Source organism: Haliotis asinina, chromosome 4 (genome assembly GCF_037392515.1).
Source record: "Haliotis asinina isolate JCU_RB_2024 chromosome 4, JCU_Hal_asi_v2, whole genome shotgun sequence".
Lineage (NCBI taxonomy): Eukaryota > Metazoa > Mollusca > Gastropoda > Lepetellida > Haliotidae > Haliotis > Haliotis asinina.
Window position 1 is genome coordinate 77727714 of NC_090283.1, and position 16108 is coordinate 77743821.

Genomic DNA, 16108 nt, shown 5'->3' on the forward strand with positions numbered 1-16108 from the left:
TCATCCCACATATGCTCAATAGGATTGACATCTTAAGAAATAAGATTATTTTTATATCATGGAATTTAAGTGTTAATCCAGTTGTTTCCGTTAACTTCGTTGATTCCATTACACTGTGTGCATTCCTAAATTACACTGAACATTTTCATGTGTTATAATGAATAATAACTACAACATTTACATTCGTGAGAAAAGACGTGATAATGTAGACAAAGCATTGATGGTTGAATTCAAGCACTGTGAGTGAACACAAGAATAAGCCTGAAATCAGAAGGAAAGTTATGCATTGCTTCTGTACAGCATAGTGACCAACTGAGCGCTAAACTACGAACAACAATCACATCACAACGATCTGATGAATAAGACGCCAAGTAAGGCTGCAGTTATGGCGGCTGATACCAACAGCAAGAGGTCTCCGTGGTTGTGTCCAACTCCACTGACGGGGCACTTGGGTCTCTCCATACTATCCACTTCCTCCTTCCCCGTGTACTCCCAGTTCCCACATCGGGGAAAGTGTTTAGGGGGTCGGGGCATCTGACTCAGCTCCCCAACCTGCACGATGAGCCCCATCCCGATGGAAACGTGGAAGTCGATGTGGCAGTGCAGCAGCCAGAATCCTGATAATAAAGGAGCATCCGGTATATTTCGTGCGTAAGGTTTGCGCTTCCTTTCACAACGCTACAGCAAAGCTTCACAAACAAAACTTGTGAAATTACGTCCACTTCTCAGAAATATTCTTTCATTATGTTACTGGTAGAATTTAAACATGACAATTTGTCGGACAACCTGAATTGTAATGTAAGACTAGACATTCGGCCATCGACGTGGATATCCTACTTCATCAATGTATTTAATTCTTCATTCATTCTGATGATCCTGTTGTACCAGCCTCCACTCTCAAGATCTTGTGCAGACAGCCCATATCATCCATGTATAAATCTACTCATCATGTAGCACATCCCCGATATCGATCCCCGACAGTCTGAATGGCTTGTACACTGAGATCCCTCGTCATCCACATTTAATGTGATCGTGTTCCAGCACACCCTGAAATCTACATTAACTCTTGATATCTAATACAGTTACTTTCGTCATCCATATTAAATCTAAACCGCATGTACCACCACATCGGACGGTCGTGAACAATCTCCTTTGACTGAGATCGTCTTGAATGGGTTATCATGGAAACTGCTGCTCGTCAAATACATTAGGGTTGTCATAAACGGTGGTGATGACCTACCCAGATTATCATCACAAAAAGTGACGCTCGTCTAACCCACCTGTGTTATCACGCAAGATTGTGATCTTCTAACCAACATAGGTTATCATGAAAATTTATGGTCGTCTAAATTACCGGAGTAGCATGATCATTGATGATCTCCTCATCAACATGGGGTTATCATAAACGTTGATGGTCGTGTGACCTACCCGGGTTATCGGCATGAAATCTTATGATGGTGTACCCTCCATCGGCAACCGTGACAGTGTCTTTTGCGATGGGTGTTTCGAGATTCCTTTCAATCAGACCAGCTTCATCCATTCTTTTTACCTCTTCCAAAGAGGTTGATTGGTTGACCTTGAGAACACAGATCTTAATTTACTAACAGGCATCATAAATTTTAAAAGCGGTTGGTAAATGGCTTTCATAACATGAGTCTATGGTGTGGCTATGGCAAAGTTAATAGAAACTTGGATGACGTTCGTGTGTGTGTGTGTGAGAAAGAGAGAGAGAGGGGGGAGAGGTTCACTCTTTTTGTTCTGGGAAGGTAGGGGTGTCGGTCAGCAAATCTGTACATTCTAAAATTTTAAGATTAAGCTCATAATTATGGGAGGCTGGTAATGAATGTGTATATGGCATATATGAGGTGGGGATCTATTACGTATATTTTATAGTGGATCATACACATTGTACACATTTCTCCATTTCTCCCTAAATCCAAACTTTGATTTCCAGTAGGTATAAGTGAACACGATGACCATATTTCTGAAACGCTCTGTTAAGGTACAATATCCTGTATATAGGGATATGAAAACTGGGTTTATCGTCTTCTACCCATTGTTGGACCGATTAGAAATATGGAATTGATATGACCATTGACAGCTGATATAACGTCTTACCCTATCCATGGCAACAACCCGGAAATGGTGGCCATGGAGATGCATCGGGTGGTTGGCGTTGAAAGTGACGCCCTCGTCAATGAGCACCATCTCCACTGTGTCGTTCAGGTCCACTTTAATGAGATGTATGCACTCACAGTACTCGTGGCTGCAGTTCTTCGTGTTGTGAGGGCCACAGAACATGTCCTGTCAAGTAAAAATACCGGTTGTTCCAGGATCCACAGAAACATCTTAATTAGCAGTTTCCTGTTTCGTATTCCTAATATTTCATTGGTGTTGCTGCAGGAAGAATGGTTTTAAACATGGATAAATGCAGATTTCCCATTTTGATCAACTCAATGTTTGAATTCAAAGTTTAATTATTCTTGGCAAAGTGGTACAGAATCTTGAGAGGGGTACTTCATAGTCGGTTTGCATACCCTTATAATGATCTTTAGTATGGCCTATATGGCATAGACCTGGTACAGGTTTTACTATGATTGCTTTACATATAGATAGCAACTTCTTGAGTTTATTTTTACGACGTTTCGGGGCTTATCCTAGCCCCCTCATCAGGTTGAGCTGAACTGAACAGTAAGGCTTAACTGTTAACTCTGCCCATGACCTCACAATGCTTATGGCGTCACAATGCCATGACAACATGATACCAGTAGCTAACAGGAATGCTATGACAACATAATAGAATTAGTAGTGAATGGTTACAACTAACATGACTCACAGAACGAATACATCCTATTTTGTATATTTAGTAGTGTTGTTGGATTAAATTAGAAATGGCAGATCCTTATTATACCAAATTGTAATTTTAGACATGTACAAAGATTTTCTTGATAAATGTATTGCATGTATAGCATGTAAAGTAATACTATTAACAGTACAGAGAAATTATTGTTCATCTATTGGTGCCCTTGTCGGTCTCTTTACTACGACGTTTTGGTGATGCACTAGGGAGGTAAACCCCTAGATCTCTGTTGATCTCCGGTCCTAATTTTTTGGTGCATCACGTTTCGATACAAAATCTTGTAAATATGGTCATAAAGTTTGCCCTTGCCTAAATTACTGGGGAAATTCACTGGATTGATCTCTGAAAATTAGTGATGACAACCGCGTGTTAGAACTTACCTTGGGTACATCCCCAAACTGGGACAGTAGGGGTGACGGCGGTGCAATGTTGGTGATGTGATTCAACTGCGGCAAGTAGAGTTTATTCTTCTTGTTTACCGCAGCCAAGGGGTATAAATCTTCGTGGTTGAACACATAGTTGTCTAACTTGTTGAAGTCCATTGCGACGTAAAACTTTTTATCGGGCATCTGTTTCATGTGGAGTGGATCTGCCGCGGTGGTGTTCAACCACGACACGGGTGTCAAGTCAGGGGTGCCCTTCTTGTTCCATGGGTTCAATAGCTGAAACGTAGGTTAGTAGTGTCACAGTACATAATTTGACAAGCGAGGGAAAGGATTTGATACTACAAACGTTATTTGAAAGCTACGACTATTTACACAGACCCCAACTCGCGAATGCTGGTTAGGTTAACTAATGTGTGATATCCTTTTCCGTGTTGCCACTAACGGCTAATGCGACCAAAGTCAACGAGTGAGTGCACACATCTACCACGCACACCAGACAGACGCCAGGAATACGTACCGACTGTTACGGTAAACTTATGGACCGTAGATATTGTATGGCAAGAGGGGTAAAGATATGGGGTGGCAGGGGTGGGGTCACCTATTATGTTTCTTGGAGGAAGGGTATCACCAATTCTATGACCTGCAAGGGGACCACTAAGTTGATACATAAAATTTAGGGGCGGGGGGAGAGGAGGGGGAGTGTCATTCACAGGTATATTCATGTTGTTTCATGAAAATCATTAACCTCTTTCCCATATATAATGAACTGTCCTTAGGTATCGCGAATGAGCGTAGCACGAATGACAGATATAAACGAACTTGCTTTTTATTGTTTTTGAGATTGCTTTTACGACATTTTCATGAAGTAAAAGTCGTATACTCTTTGACTTGATTATACCCGACCCAACAGTGCAAAGTGAGTACAGTGACAGTAATACCGCTCTACTTCATGCCTGGGTGGTAGAAATGCATCAACTCATGATCACAGTTAGTTGACAATAATGTTAAGAATTACAGCGACGGATGAACGAAAATATGTACCAAACAGTTCTGATAATATGCACCAAACAGTTCTGAAAATATGCACCAAAACACTGCAAACTCAGGATTCAAATACCCAAATTAACTACATCATCATCTAATGATCATCTAATGTTGATTTATCCAATATAGCGCCATCAAGCGTGTACTCAGAAATCTAGTTTATCCAGCACTGACGGTCATATGATTTAGGGAAATCAGTTTACATTATTCATGGTTCAGTTGAGAAATGAGGCAAAGATGATACAGACATCCATTAACGAATCAGGGCTTCACGTAGTATTTCTGAAAACGAGATTTCACTAACACTGTACGCCTTTATACTTGCTTACTGCATACAATCCAAATATTAGACATAAACAGGAATGTTCACATATGCAGAGACGAGTACTTTCCCTTCTCCCCACGCACTCTCAATGTGTGTTGGTCCGCTAGACTCCTGTCATGCACCATGGACTTCATGTTTATCTTCCAATCTCCCCGCCCACTCTCAGCGTCTGTAGTCCGATAGACTCCTGTCATGCATGTCACCTCGAGGCCCACCTTCAAGACAAATACCATGCCTTTCACCTAAATACTTACCTTCCCTTGTCTCCTCCCACTCTCATAGTCTGTTGGTTCACTGGGCTCCGTCTCAGTGGCGTTTTCATACCTCAAGATGGCGACCTGTTTTGCTGACTTCACACTACAATCCGCCATTCCTCTAGTTCGAATCCAATAGTTACCCACGTCCTTGTCAGCGTCCAATATGAAGTCAAACCTAACAACAGAGACATTACACAATAAAAATATTTTTGACCAAGGTCAAGTGCAACATGTAGTCCTCTTGAACACAATTATTGTTACTGAAGGAAGTAAATAAGTGAGTCTGGTTTAAAGTGGTTTTGTCAGTATATCAGTTAGATAAGGAAGTGTCATATTGACGTAGCGATTATTGAGTACTGGAGTTCACAAGCAAAAGCGAAACAACTCTGCTCTGTGCGATGGGTCATTCGTACCCGATGTGGTAAACCTTCTGAAATGACGTTAGAGTACCTCTCTCCAGCGAAAATGTTGAAAGAGCTGACAACGACAGGCTCGTGTGGGACGCCGTCGGTGGCGACCATGGTCATGTCGTGTTGGTCTACAGAGACCTGGATGGGGCAGTTCAGGATGCCGTTACTGATGACTCTGAAGCGGTACTTCTGGTCCCTCCTGACTTTGAAGACGGAGTAAGGAGTGTAGATGGTCTTGTTGGTGTCTGTACTGGGAAAGGCCCGGTATGCCCCACGACCTACAGATGCATGAAGGTCAGAATGTAATTACACAGACTGGACCAACTTCGGGACAAACGGCAATTCATACCAACAATCATATGTTTTGCTAGCTCCCACGGGATCCAACCCTCCGCATGCACTGCGAGAAGACAACTTTGACAACCCAGCCAATGCCTAGAAATAGACAGCCAACTCATGCCTAACATAATTTGAAAGGCATCCTCGCCAAATATCATTAATTCACCTTGCTATGCTTACTACATCTGAAACATTTTACACCGCGTATGATTTTATGTATTTCAGAAATTAAGAAGAATTTGTTTACTGCCTAGAATGTTACATTGGTAAGTGAGTAATTTTAATTTGAATACATTAACAATTAATGGGAATGTTTACACGTTTTTAGCAACAGACAGCAGACAAAGACTCCGTTGATTTTATTCAATGTAATTCATGCAATAATTATTTATCAGTTACAATCACTTCAATACAGAACCTTATTTGAACAATTTAATTTATGTAATAAAATATATACGCTGTACGTTTCCACGTATAGTTTTCATACCTTCTCTCTATGGATATGGTAATTTTAATTCATAGTGATATTTTGAGGCACTCTTGGAGTAAAGAGGAATTGAAAGTATACATCACCATTAATGAGCATAGACGCAGGCTTGTTGTCGTATCCAGCATGGTGATGTCCAGCAAACCTGTTGATGGTCAGTTCCACGAGCCAGTCGTGTACAATCATGGTGTGCTCTGGAAGGTCATGGTCGTACAGGTGAGAGGCAGGATCACGTGACCGAGGTTCCCGGATGATCAGTGCCCCGAATAAACCGTCAGATCGATGAAGGCCAGCATGGCCGTGCCAATAGAGCGTACCTCTGTTACCCGCCTTGAACCTTCAGGAACAAGAGCAATGTGCCAAAATGGATCTTCAGATTCAGATAAAGATCAATGTTGTGAAGTGAAATTCTGCATTGCCATAGTAGGCCAAATCCCAAACGATAAAACCAAATCTCCCTTTGTCTAAGCTGTTTTTCTATTTTATGTATAGTCTATTTTTGTGATTATGGCTTGGAACAACGCCACATTAAGCGACACATATGCATTGATCATAATTGTGATACAATGACAGGAGTCAACCAAGTCAGTGAGCCTGCCAGCCTAACCCCGTAAGTCGATTCTTACGACAAGCACGGGTTACCGAGGACCAATCGGAACCCGGATCTTCACTGGTAACGTTCACTGAGCACCTGTATTGGAACTTGGAATGAGGTGTTATCGGGCACTGGGTTATCATGCTGACACCATCATGATGCTGATAGCCTTTCTGGAAGACCCCGTGCCAGTGGATGGTAGTTGCCTGCGATCCGTGGAGCTTGTTGTGCACGTTGACGACGATCATGTCGTTGTGACACACCTACATAGAAGAGAAAAGTAACTGAGTTCTAGGTGACCTTCATCTCTTCCTCCCAGCATTATAAAAAACAACTTCACCCTTCACAGAGTAATAGCTGCGGTTAACCTTCCCACTAAAATAACATACTAGCAATATATATACCATTCATGAAACCGCAATCAGTTTGGACAAACATCGAATGTTGTCCCGACTTGATTCGGCAAAGCAAATACAACACAGCCACTACCGGGAAGAAAGCTTGGTAATATCGGACAAGGCCTAGGTCTGAGTGGATTTTCTTGTTTCCCTCACAAAATAACGTGGTATAGAATTGTCCTGGCCATGCGTGCAGACATCTCTGTAGAGTGTGTAGGAGAACACGATGTTTGTAGTGCGACACTAATAATACGGAGTAGGTGATGATGCGTGGTGAGTATACGATTTAGCAAACAGCACGATGCCTGGACATGTGCGTGTCTGTCCATGCACTCTGCAATATTACAGGTACAGCCGCTTCGACATCTTGGGGTTGACATTATGCGCATCGAGCAACGTAGTTGTCAGTGTAGTCTGCATTGCTCCAGATGTGAACAAGAAGACAAAGTCATCAATATCCCCCGCAGTGGAAAAATACTCTCAGTCAAAAGTCAAACTTGTTCTCACGAAAACCCCCCAAAAAAGAAACTCCACATACTGGTGTTACCCCAAAAAGGCACATCTAACGATAATGGGGAAAATGGGAGCATGTAATCAGGTTTGAAAGCTAAAGTTTGGGTGAACTGCTCTGGACAAACCCACAGCCTAAATAATGTTTCCATGCAAACTACAAAAATAATTAATATCTGGGCATAATTCCCAAATGGCACATATAGAGATCATGGTTGATATGTGTACCAAGTTTGATAAAGCTAATATGGACAGTTTGGTCGATCCGCTCCGGACAAGATGACATCCTAATCATCAGTCATAGTCATAGCCTAAATCATTTTTCCATGAACACCACAAAAAAATAAACGTCATATCTGCATCTCAAACACCAAAAACACATCCAGGGATCATGTTTGATATGTGTACCAAGTTTGGTGAACCTAGCGTGTATAGTGCAGAAGATATGCTCCGGACAAGGTGACATCCCCAGGGTCACAGCCTAGGTCATGTTTCCATGGAAACCACAAACAATAAATTTGGTATCTTGGTCTAACCCCTGAAAGGCACATTTAGCCTTCATGCTTGATATATTTACCAAGTTTGGTTAAGTTATTACGAATAGTTTAAGAGATATGATTCGGACAAAGTATGAGAGATGCACGGACGGGTCTAATTACATATTATACTTGCACATGCATGCATATACTGCATTTTAGTTGAGTGAGTGAATTAAGATGCATGGTCACAACGGCAGTGTTTCAATATACTTCATATACTTACGAAAACATTTTTGTGCTTTAGAGTGCATTACCACCAACTACCACCATGTTTCTGAATTATCAAGATGTCTGGCTTGCAACTGAAAAGGCGTTACGTTTCCATGGCTGGATGACAATTTCTCGAACACTAATTCGTGTCACCATTCTTTGAGTAATTCAGATAAATGTTGCTGAAGTGGAACGATGGACTCTGTTCTCATCAGAAATTTCCTATGTATTTGCAAATTGTTTTTGTCGCTTCCGTTGTCTCAACAATGGAACATTCGTCACGATGGCACTCTCAGTCCAGTTCAGAAAATATGCCTTACCTGTATAGCAGGTCCTGGTAGCATCCGGTTAGCTGTGATGATGCCCCTCCCTACACCGTCAGTAGCGACGCAGTGCGGCCGGTAGCAGTCGGTGATGTTGTACGGGCAGTCGTAACAGGCCTTGGTTAAAACATAGTAGTCTTCGACTGTGAAGTTGTAGGTGCACGTCATAGGGGGCGCTCCCTCCACACACTCACGAATACAAGGGTGGCTTGCATAATCTGAAATACATGTAAAAGTGTCTGGTTATCTATCTCGTTTTCAAAATATGCCAAGATTTGGTTCTCATGAAATGGCAAAATGCAATGACTGAAAAGATATTTTTTCATTCTTTAAATAGCATCATATTCTATTGCTCTTTCTAAAGATAACAGAACTCAGCCATAATTGGAATTATTTTAAACAATATGATGTTTTCTCAAATCACCAAATTTACATTTCTTTCCCGTAACAACACTTCTAGCAATATCGCATGACATGTACAGACATGAAGATAAGCTTACATTGTATGTATATCCACATAAATGAATTTGCATGGATGTCTTTGCTCAAATAGATTTGTATGTGTACTTTCTAAAAATCGCATATAGAACTAAGTTTCCATTTTTGGATTTTTCACCAAAGAAAACATTTTATTACATTAATGATAATGAAAACAGTCATACATCTTGATATAGTATACTACCGACAGAAAATAAGGGAACCAAGAAATTGAATGTAGATGACTTTGACTGTGACAGGGTCCGTTATCGTGGCGTATCTCCCAAACACAACATCCAATGACAATGGAATTTCGCATAATGCATGCCCAGCACGCGCTACACGTGCATACAGAAGTTAACTCCTGTAAATGTACTGGAGAAGTCGCAATCACTAATGCAATAGAGATTGACACTTACTGACAGAAATGCCTCCGAGGCAGTATCTGGGTGAACCAACAAAATGGAGAATTGTGGGGATGACAGAGGTGGGGACATCATTATGTGAAGTTGCCCGGCAGATGGGTAAATCAAAAAGTGTAATTTCACGCCTGTGGGATAAGTACGGTCAAACGGGAGGGGTTGCAACGAGACCTGGGCGTGGTAGACCAAAATCAACGACACCACGGCAGGATCGTCTCTTTACGTTAATTGCTCTACGCGATTGTTTTAAATCGGCCCCTGCCATCAATAGAAAATTCCGCACACTCACTGGAAGACGCATTTCAACCTCAACCGTTAAAAACCGACTCTATCAAGCTCGTCTGAAAGCAAGACGGCCTTTTAAGGGTGTCACCCTTTCAGCTCACCATAAGCGCCAAAGATTGGCATGGGCTAGGCAGCATCAGGGACGGGCTATGAGCCACTGGCGTTACACCATGTTCTCTGATGAGTCAAGGTTTTGCCTACGATTCACAGATGGCAGAAAACGCTGTTGGCGTCGGAGCTGGGAGCGATATGCCAGAGCAGCAATTCTTGACCATGATCGATATGGAGGTGTTAGTGCCATGGTGTGGGGTTGGATTACACATGACAGACGATCAGATTTGGTCATCATTAACGGAGCCATGACTGGTCAGCGATACGTTGACCAAATATTGCGTCCTGTTGTGGCTCCATTGGCTAGAGTTATTGGTCGAAATTTTGTATTCCAAGATGATAATGCCAGACCACATCGGGCCCGAATTGTCTCCGCTTATCTCCGACAAGAAGGTATCCAGACATTGGACTGGCCCTCTAAGTCCCCAGACCTGTCCCCAATTGAACATCTCTGGGACGTTCTTGGTCGAAGGGTGTACGCCAGGGACCCAGGACCCGCCAACCTGGCCCAGCTTGGTGCAGCTCTCCAAGAGGAATGGCGGGCAATACCACGGGCAACCATCCGGAAATTGATTAACAGCATGCCATCAAGGTGCCGTGAATGTGTTGCCCAACATGGCGGACACACCAGATATTGAACTTGACGCCTAAAATTGATTTAGTGAATATTTAAAGCAGTTTCAGATTCGCTATTATTTCATTAGTTCCCTTATTTCTTGTCGGTAGTATATTTTTAACCAAACTGATGTTAATACCTTCAAAAAAATACAAAAAAATATTGTTGTTACGGGAAAGATGTGCTTGTTACAGGAAAGACAAAAATGTCGCTTAAAAATCTGCTTTTCACATTATATAAACATAAATATATTTAACCAGAAAAGTGAGTTTACACAGGTTCACACCTAAGAATATACTGACAGATATATTCTTTCCCGTAACAATTAATATTCTCTGCTGTAACAGTCTGAGGTAAAAATATCACTTATCATCTGTTTTTCACATTGTATTTTTCACATCTATCTATCTATCTATCTATCTATCTATCTATCTATCTATCTTTGAAGAGATAGTACTTTTGGAACAGGAAAGGGGAGTATCAGCCGCTACAAAAACATATTATGAATTGGTCTTATAGAACTGGTCTTCAGAGACCCATGTTTGACGTTAGATTTAGATATTTACAGACCGAATATTGCCGAAAGCGGCACAAAAACATGTGGGAAGGTAGCGCCTTATGTACGTGTTTCTCTTTTTTGTTTATATATATATATCTATCTATCTATCTATATATATATATATATATATATATATATATAGATAGATAGATAGATAGATAGATAGATAGATAGATAGATAGATAGATAGATAGATAGATAGATAGATAGATGAAGCTCTAAATTTTGTCACATTTTGTCCTTGGCTGTCTTTTGGCTTTGCTCATATATATACATTATGTCCTTGGCTGTCGTTTGGTTTTGCATATATGTATAAACGAAGCCAAAAGACAGCCAAGGACAAAATGTGACAAAATGTACAGCTTCATTTTGGATGTTTTAATCCAACAAATTGTCTGTTGAAAGTAAACGAGCGAATACTACACTCAAACCCTGGACAAATATGACACTTGATCAATCTGGTGTAAAACCGGTTTAGGTTGCACTATGTATGAAGCGGAGACAATATGATCTGGTTTCAAGAAACAATGGGATACATCACTCCTTTCGCTGTATATCTCGTCACCACTCGTTGCTTACACGTGAAAATATCAGAATGTGCCGTTTCTGCAGGAGACCAAAGTGTCATATTGTCACCTCCTTAACTCACCGTAGTACATTTTCCCAGAAATAAAAGAGTTTAGAGTCAGTTGGGGAAAAAATCAAGAGGGTTTGGTACACTCTGGCAGAGAGGTAGACGAAAACATGCTTTATGTAAGTCACCTTCACATTCATACCATACCAAGCGTGAGTGCTTGACGAATGGTTTGGCTTACTTATCAACAATCACATACCGTGCTAGTGGGATGGTCCACTGCACACCATCAAAAGCTAACCTGGTACATAACAGTCCGTGATCTGACCTCGTATCAAATATATATTGCAACATATCTGAGAGAACACAGCCTGCCTGGGGCATGGATGGTCGAGGTGTGACCTCCTATCAAATATTAATCACACAATCGGAGAAAAAAAACCAAAAAAAACAACACTACTCTCACCAAAATATCTGCGATTTCTAAGAAAACACTTTGTATCAGTCTAATATATTTGTGAACTAGCTGACCTACCTTCTTGAACAACCGTGTTTTTCTACCACCCTTCCTCTTGCTAATGGAACTGAGTTATCATGTACACCGAACAGACTGGTGTCGCATATTCTTTGGCATGTTATTCCTAATTTGCATTTTTTTCACAATTAATAGTAATCCCATTTGCCTACAATAATTAATGAATTACTACTTGCCTATCAAAACAGGGTAAGTAAAGGACAAGTTCCAACACTGATTGCGTCATATCATCAACCTGCTTGTGTCAAATATTGTTATTATAGAACATATTTTTCCAAACATTAATGTATTTATCTTGACCTAAAATATATCAGTTGGTTTACTCGCGTTACTGATCCCCATCGTTGTACTGGAAGGAGCATGTAAAAGTTACCCACAGGTATTTTGACACACACACACACACACACACACACACACACACACACACACACACTAGAACTCATGGGTTCTCAATTTATCAATGGAAATAAAGAATTTCAACCGTGTGTCCTCTACTAACAATTATACATGACCACGCGTTGATATTTTTACTTTTCTCAACAAGTGCCTCGCAACGTCGAACTACCATTAGACGTGCAGTGTCAGCAATGCCATCACATTGTGACGTCATCAGGTGTTTGACGTCAGAGTATGTCGCGTCACATATTTGACGACGTTATAGCATTATAAGTTATCATCATTGTGTTCGCGTGTTTGATTTATCATGTGTCCTAGTTAAATGTCAAACGAGAACGAAGCTTTAAATTCTGGATTGAAAGGATGAGACAGTTACAATGGCGGCCGATTGGGTCTGTAAACCTTTTTCATTAGTGAACGTACAATGCTTTTGCACATACTAATGCATTCAGCACAAAAATACAAAACAAAACAAAACAAAACAAACAAAAAACAAAAACAAAAATGAAACAAACAAAAAACAAAACAAAACAAACAAAAAAATAATCTGTCTGGTCACGCGCAACGGTTGCGGACTGAATTAAGGTATTTATACAGATTAAGCACATCTCTAGCTGAAACGGCGATTTCCTATATACGCTTGAACTTTCACGTCGCCTCGTGCACGTGCAGACGTTCCGCCTTGGCAACAGTGCACAAGCCGCGGAGGCAACACTCATTAGAGTAAGCATAGAGGTTTCTGTAGACTTGTCGATATTCTATAACAGGTAAACACATGGGCACAGATGTAGTGAATCTGGGGATTGTTTATAATACACTGATACAGAAGCGATACAGACTTGTGGCCTAGAAGTTATAACATTTCTGTCGCTGACCCCTCTCAGGGGGAAGGTCATTATCACCGCTTGAAAGTGTCATGGCGGACTCCGGGACCGGGCGAGAAAGCGAGTCGTTAGCACCAATGACACCTCGACAATACTGTGACCCAAGTGGGACTGATAGAGTGATTTTTGTATACTGTGGATAGATCTTGCCTAATGATAGCATGAGTTTCTGGTGAACTCCAAACTGATGTCGCCTCGTGTGTGCAAACAAGGGAGATAAGTGTTGACGACATGTTGCTATTCAGGACGCCCGTGGTCCAGTTTGACATAGAAAAATATACCTACGGCACGTGACCGGTCGCGGTTTTGACCAATGGGTAGCCGACATTGCTGTGCAAGTCTAGATGGTGTACAATATCTACAGTAACTATCAAAACGTTATCTCACGCAAGCAATATATCCTATGGAACACACCTTTGAACGAGGTGGCAAGACACATCTCCCTATTAACGAGATAACAGTACTCAAAAATGTGCACAGTTTCTATATCCCTCACCGTTCCTTATCTCTTCAGGGACGATGTCCATATTTGATGCTGGCAGGGAGTCTTGTTGTAGAGTATCCCTGATGCTGGTGAGACTGGCAAGTGTATATAAGACTCGTAACGATTTCTTTCGAAATTTTGTATGACTATGTATGTCAGAGATGTACACGTACCCTTCGTAGGCAGTGTTTAGGTATTCTTTATGGTGACTTTCTCTCAGCAAACACACCTTACGCAAAATCGTGTGTTAAACCGGTAGGGCTTGATTATCTTTTAAACAACACCTGTGATAATCACTGATTTTCAGGGGCCCATTGGATACGTTTTATCTCCTGTGCTTTGGGATATTTATGGGATCTGTTTTGTAGGAGAGTTTTAAGTATCATTGACGTAATAGTTCTGATACTATGTGAGAGCGATTTATCATTTTATATAAACATCAGCGTTACGCAACTCGATCCCTCTACTGGAGGAATGACTGAACATGGGGTGGTATTCTTTAGAAATTATTCAATCGTAAACACTCACCCAACAGTTCATATTCTCCTGATGACAGACACACACCTCCAAATACAAGTAATAAGAGTCCAAACATCTTGACCACAGTTGTGGTTGTGTTGATTAAAATGATTTACCCCACCTACAACTCACTTGACCAGTTCTCAAAAGGTGAACTAAATTTAGTCCGCGGGATTTATGGCGATTGTGGACAAAGGGTCAGTGAAGTGTGGAGTATGTCATACATTCCTACATGCCGCCATTGTGGACAATGGAAACTGGACATCGGGGGTATGTGCTGTGGTGGGCCATTGGTGGTGGTTATATTTAGCGCGTATTTGACTTGATACGAAGGATTTTTAACATGTGCGAGTGTAATGTTACCCATTATAGCTAAATACGTGGAATTATCAGGATACAGATCTTCTGTTAACATAATTCTGCGGCCGCTGCAAATGATATTGGACCGCTCATGATCAACCTTTAACGACGGGCCACTATCAGTTCTGTTGTCAAGTGACGTCGTAATGGGCGCGTGGGCAGCTTTGAAGCGCCGAACGCTGACAATACAAGATAACGTCGGATTGTGTTGATACGGCAGCGTCGATTCGAGAGATTGAAAGGGCGCTTCGTGCACCTACCGATACTCTTTGTGGCGAAAAATCGGGTATCAATGAAACTGGCAGCGGTTTAGATGAGGAGGGGGACCAAGCCCTGAAAATGATAATGCCCTCAAAATAGCATTAGCCTTATAATATTTCACAACCAGCTGCTTGTCATTTACTTTTTATTACATAAAATCTGGACCCGTAAAGATCGAGACGAGAACAAGCATTAAAATCAATAATTTGATTACGTAAAACCTGTCACCGAAGAACCGTAAAAACACTTGACTATTACAGATATGAACATAAAACTACCATATAAAACTAAAACATTGTAATTAAAGAGGGTAATACAATATAAAACACAGGCTATAAATCCAACATATGTCATATTTGGGATTTCACTTTCTTAGTAAAGTACAAATTCTAGTACTTTTTTCGGTTGAGTCCCATCCGGGATTCGAACCCGCACCCTCAGAGTCAGGCACCTAATCGCCAGCACACAAAGTCAGCCGCCTAGTCCGCTCAGCCACCGCGACTTCCACAAAAATGAAAGTCGGACAACTGGTAGTCTAGACTGCGTACTTTGTGTACCCCTCTGATGAGTGTAAATTGGCACGGCTCCCACCGCCGAAAGCTATGATTACACGATGCCATTTAGAAAGTGGTCAAATGCAACATATGTCATATTTGGGATTTCACTTTCTTAGTAAAGTACAAATTCTAGTACTTTTTTCGGTTGAGTCCCATCCGGGATTCGAACCCGCACCCTCAGAGTCAGGCACCTAATCGCCAGCACACAAAGTCAGCCGCCTAGTCCGCTCAGCCACCGCGACTTCCACAAAAATGAAAGTCGGACAACTGGTAGTCTAGACTGCGTACTTTGTGTACCCCTCTGATGAGTGTAAATTGGCACGGCTCCCACCGCCGAAAGCTATGATTACACGATGCCATTTAGAAAGTGGTCAAATGCAACATA

At 41.4% G+C, this 16108-nt stretch overlaps 1 protein-coding gene across 1 annotated transcript; it reads right to left on the reverse strand.

The window, feature by feature from the left end:
- Positions 1-342: 342 nt before the first annotated feature.
- LOC137282749 (uncharacterized) lies at positions 343-14621 on the reverse strand. Its single transcript, XM_067814536.1, has 10 exons — positions 14555-14621; positions 8681-8901; positions 6800-6966; positions 6195-6445; positions 5323-5560; positions 4870-5047; positions 3241-3522; positions 2119-2304; positions 1429-1576; positions 343-617 (listed from the first exon to the last, which is right to left on the reverse strand). The coding sequence occupies exons 1-10, from the start codon at positions 14619-14621 to the stop codon at positions 343-345; spliced, it is 2013 nt and encodes a 670-aa protein (XP_067670637.1).
- Between the last annotated feature and the right edge of the window lie 1487 nt (positions 14622-16108).

What these genes read in the sequence shown, in the direction of transcription:
- LOC137282749 (XM_067814536.1), bottom strand. Translation starts at nt 14,621, where the DNA reads ATGTTTGGACTCTTATTACTTGTATTTGGAGGTGTGTGTCTGTCATCA. An exon ending in CATTCCAAGTTCCAATACAG is followed by an intron (nt 6,446 to 6,799) that starts GTGCTCAGTGAA and finishes TTGTTCCTGAAG; the next exon opens with GTTCAAGGCGGGTAACAGAG. An exon ending in AACATTTTCGCTGGAGAGAG is followed by an intron (nt 5,048 to 5,322) that starts GTACTCTAACGT and finishes CTCTGTTGTTAG; the next exon opens with GTTTGACTTCATATTGGACG.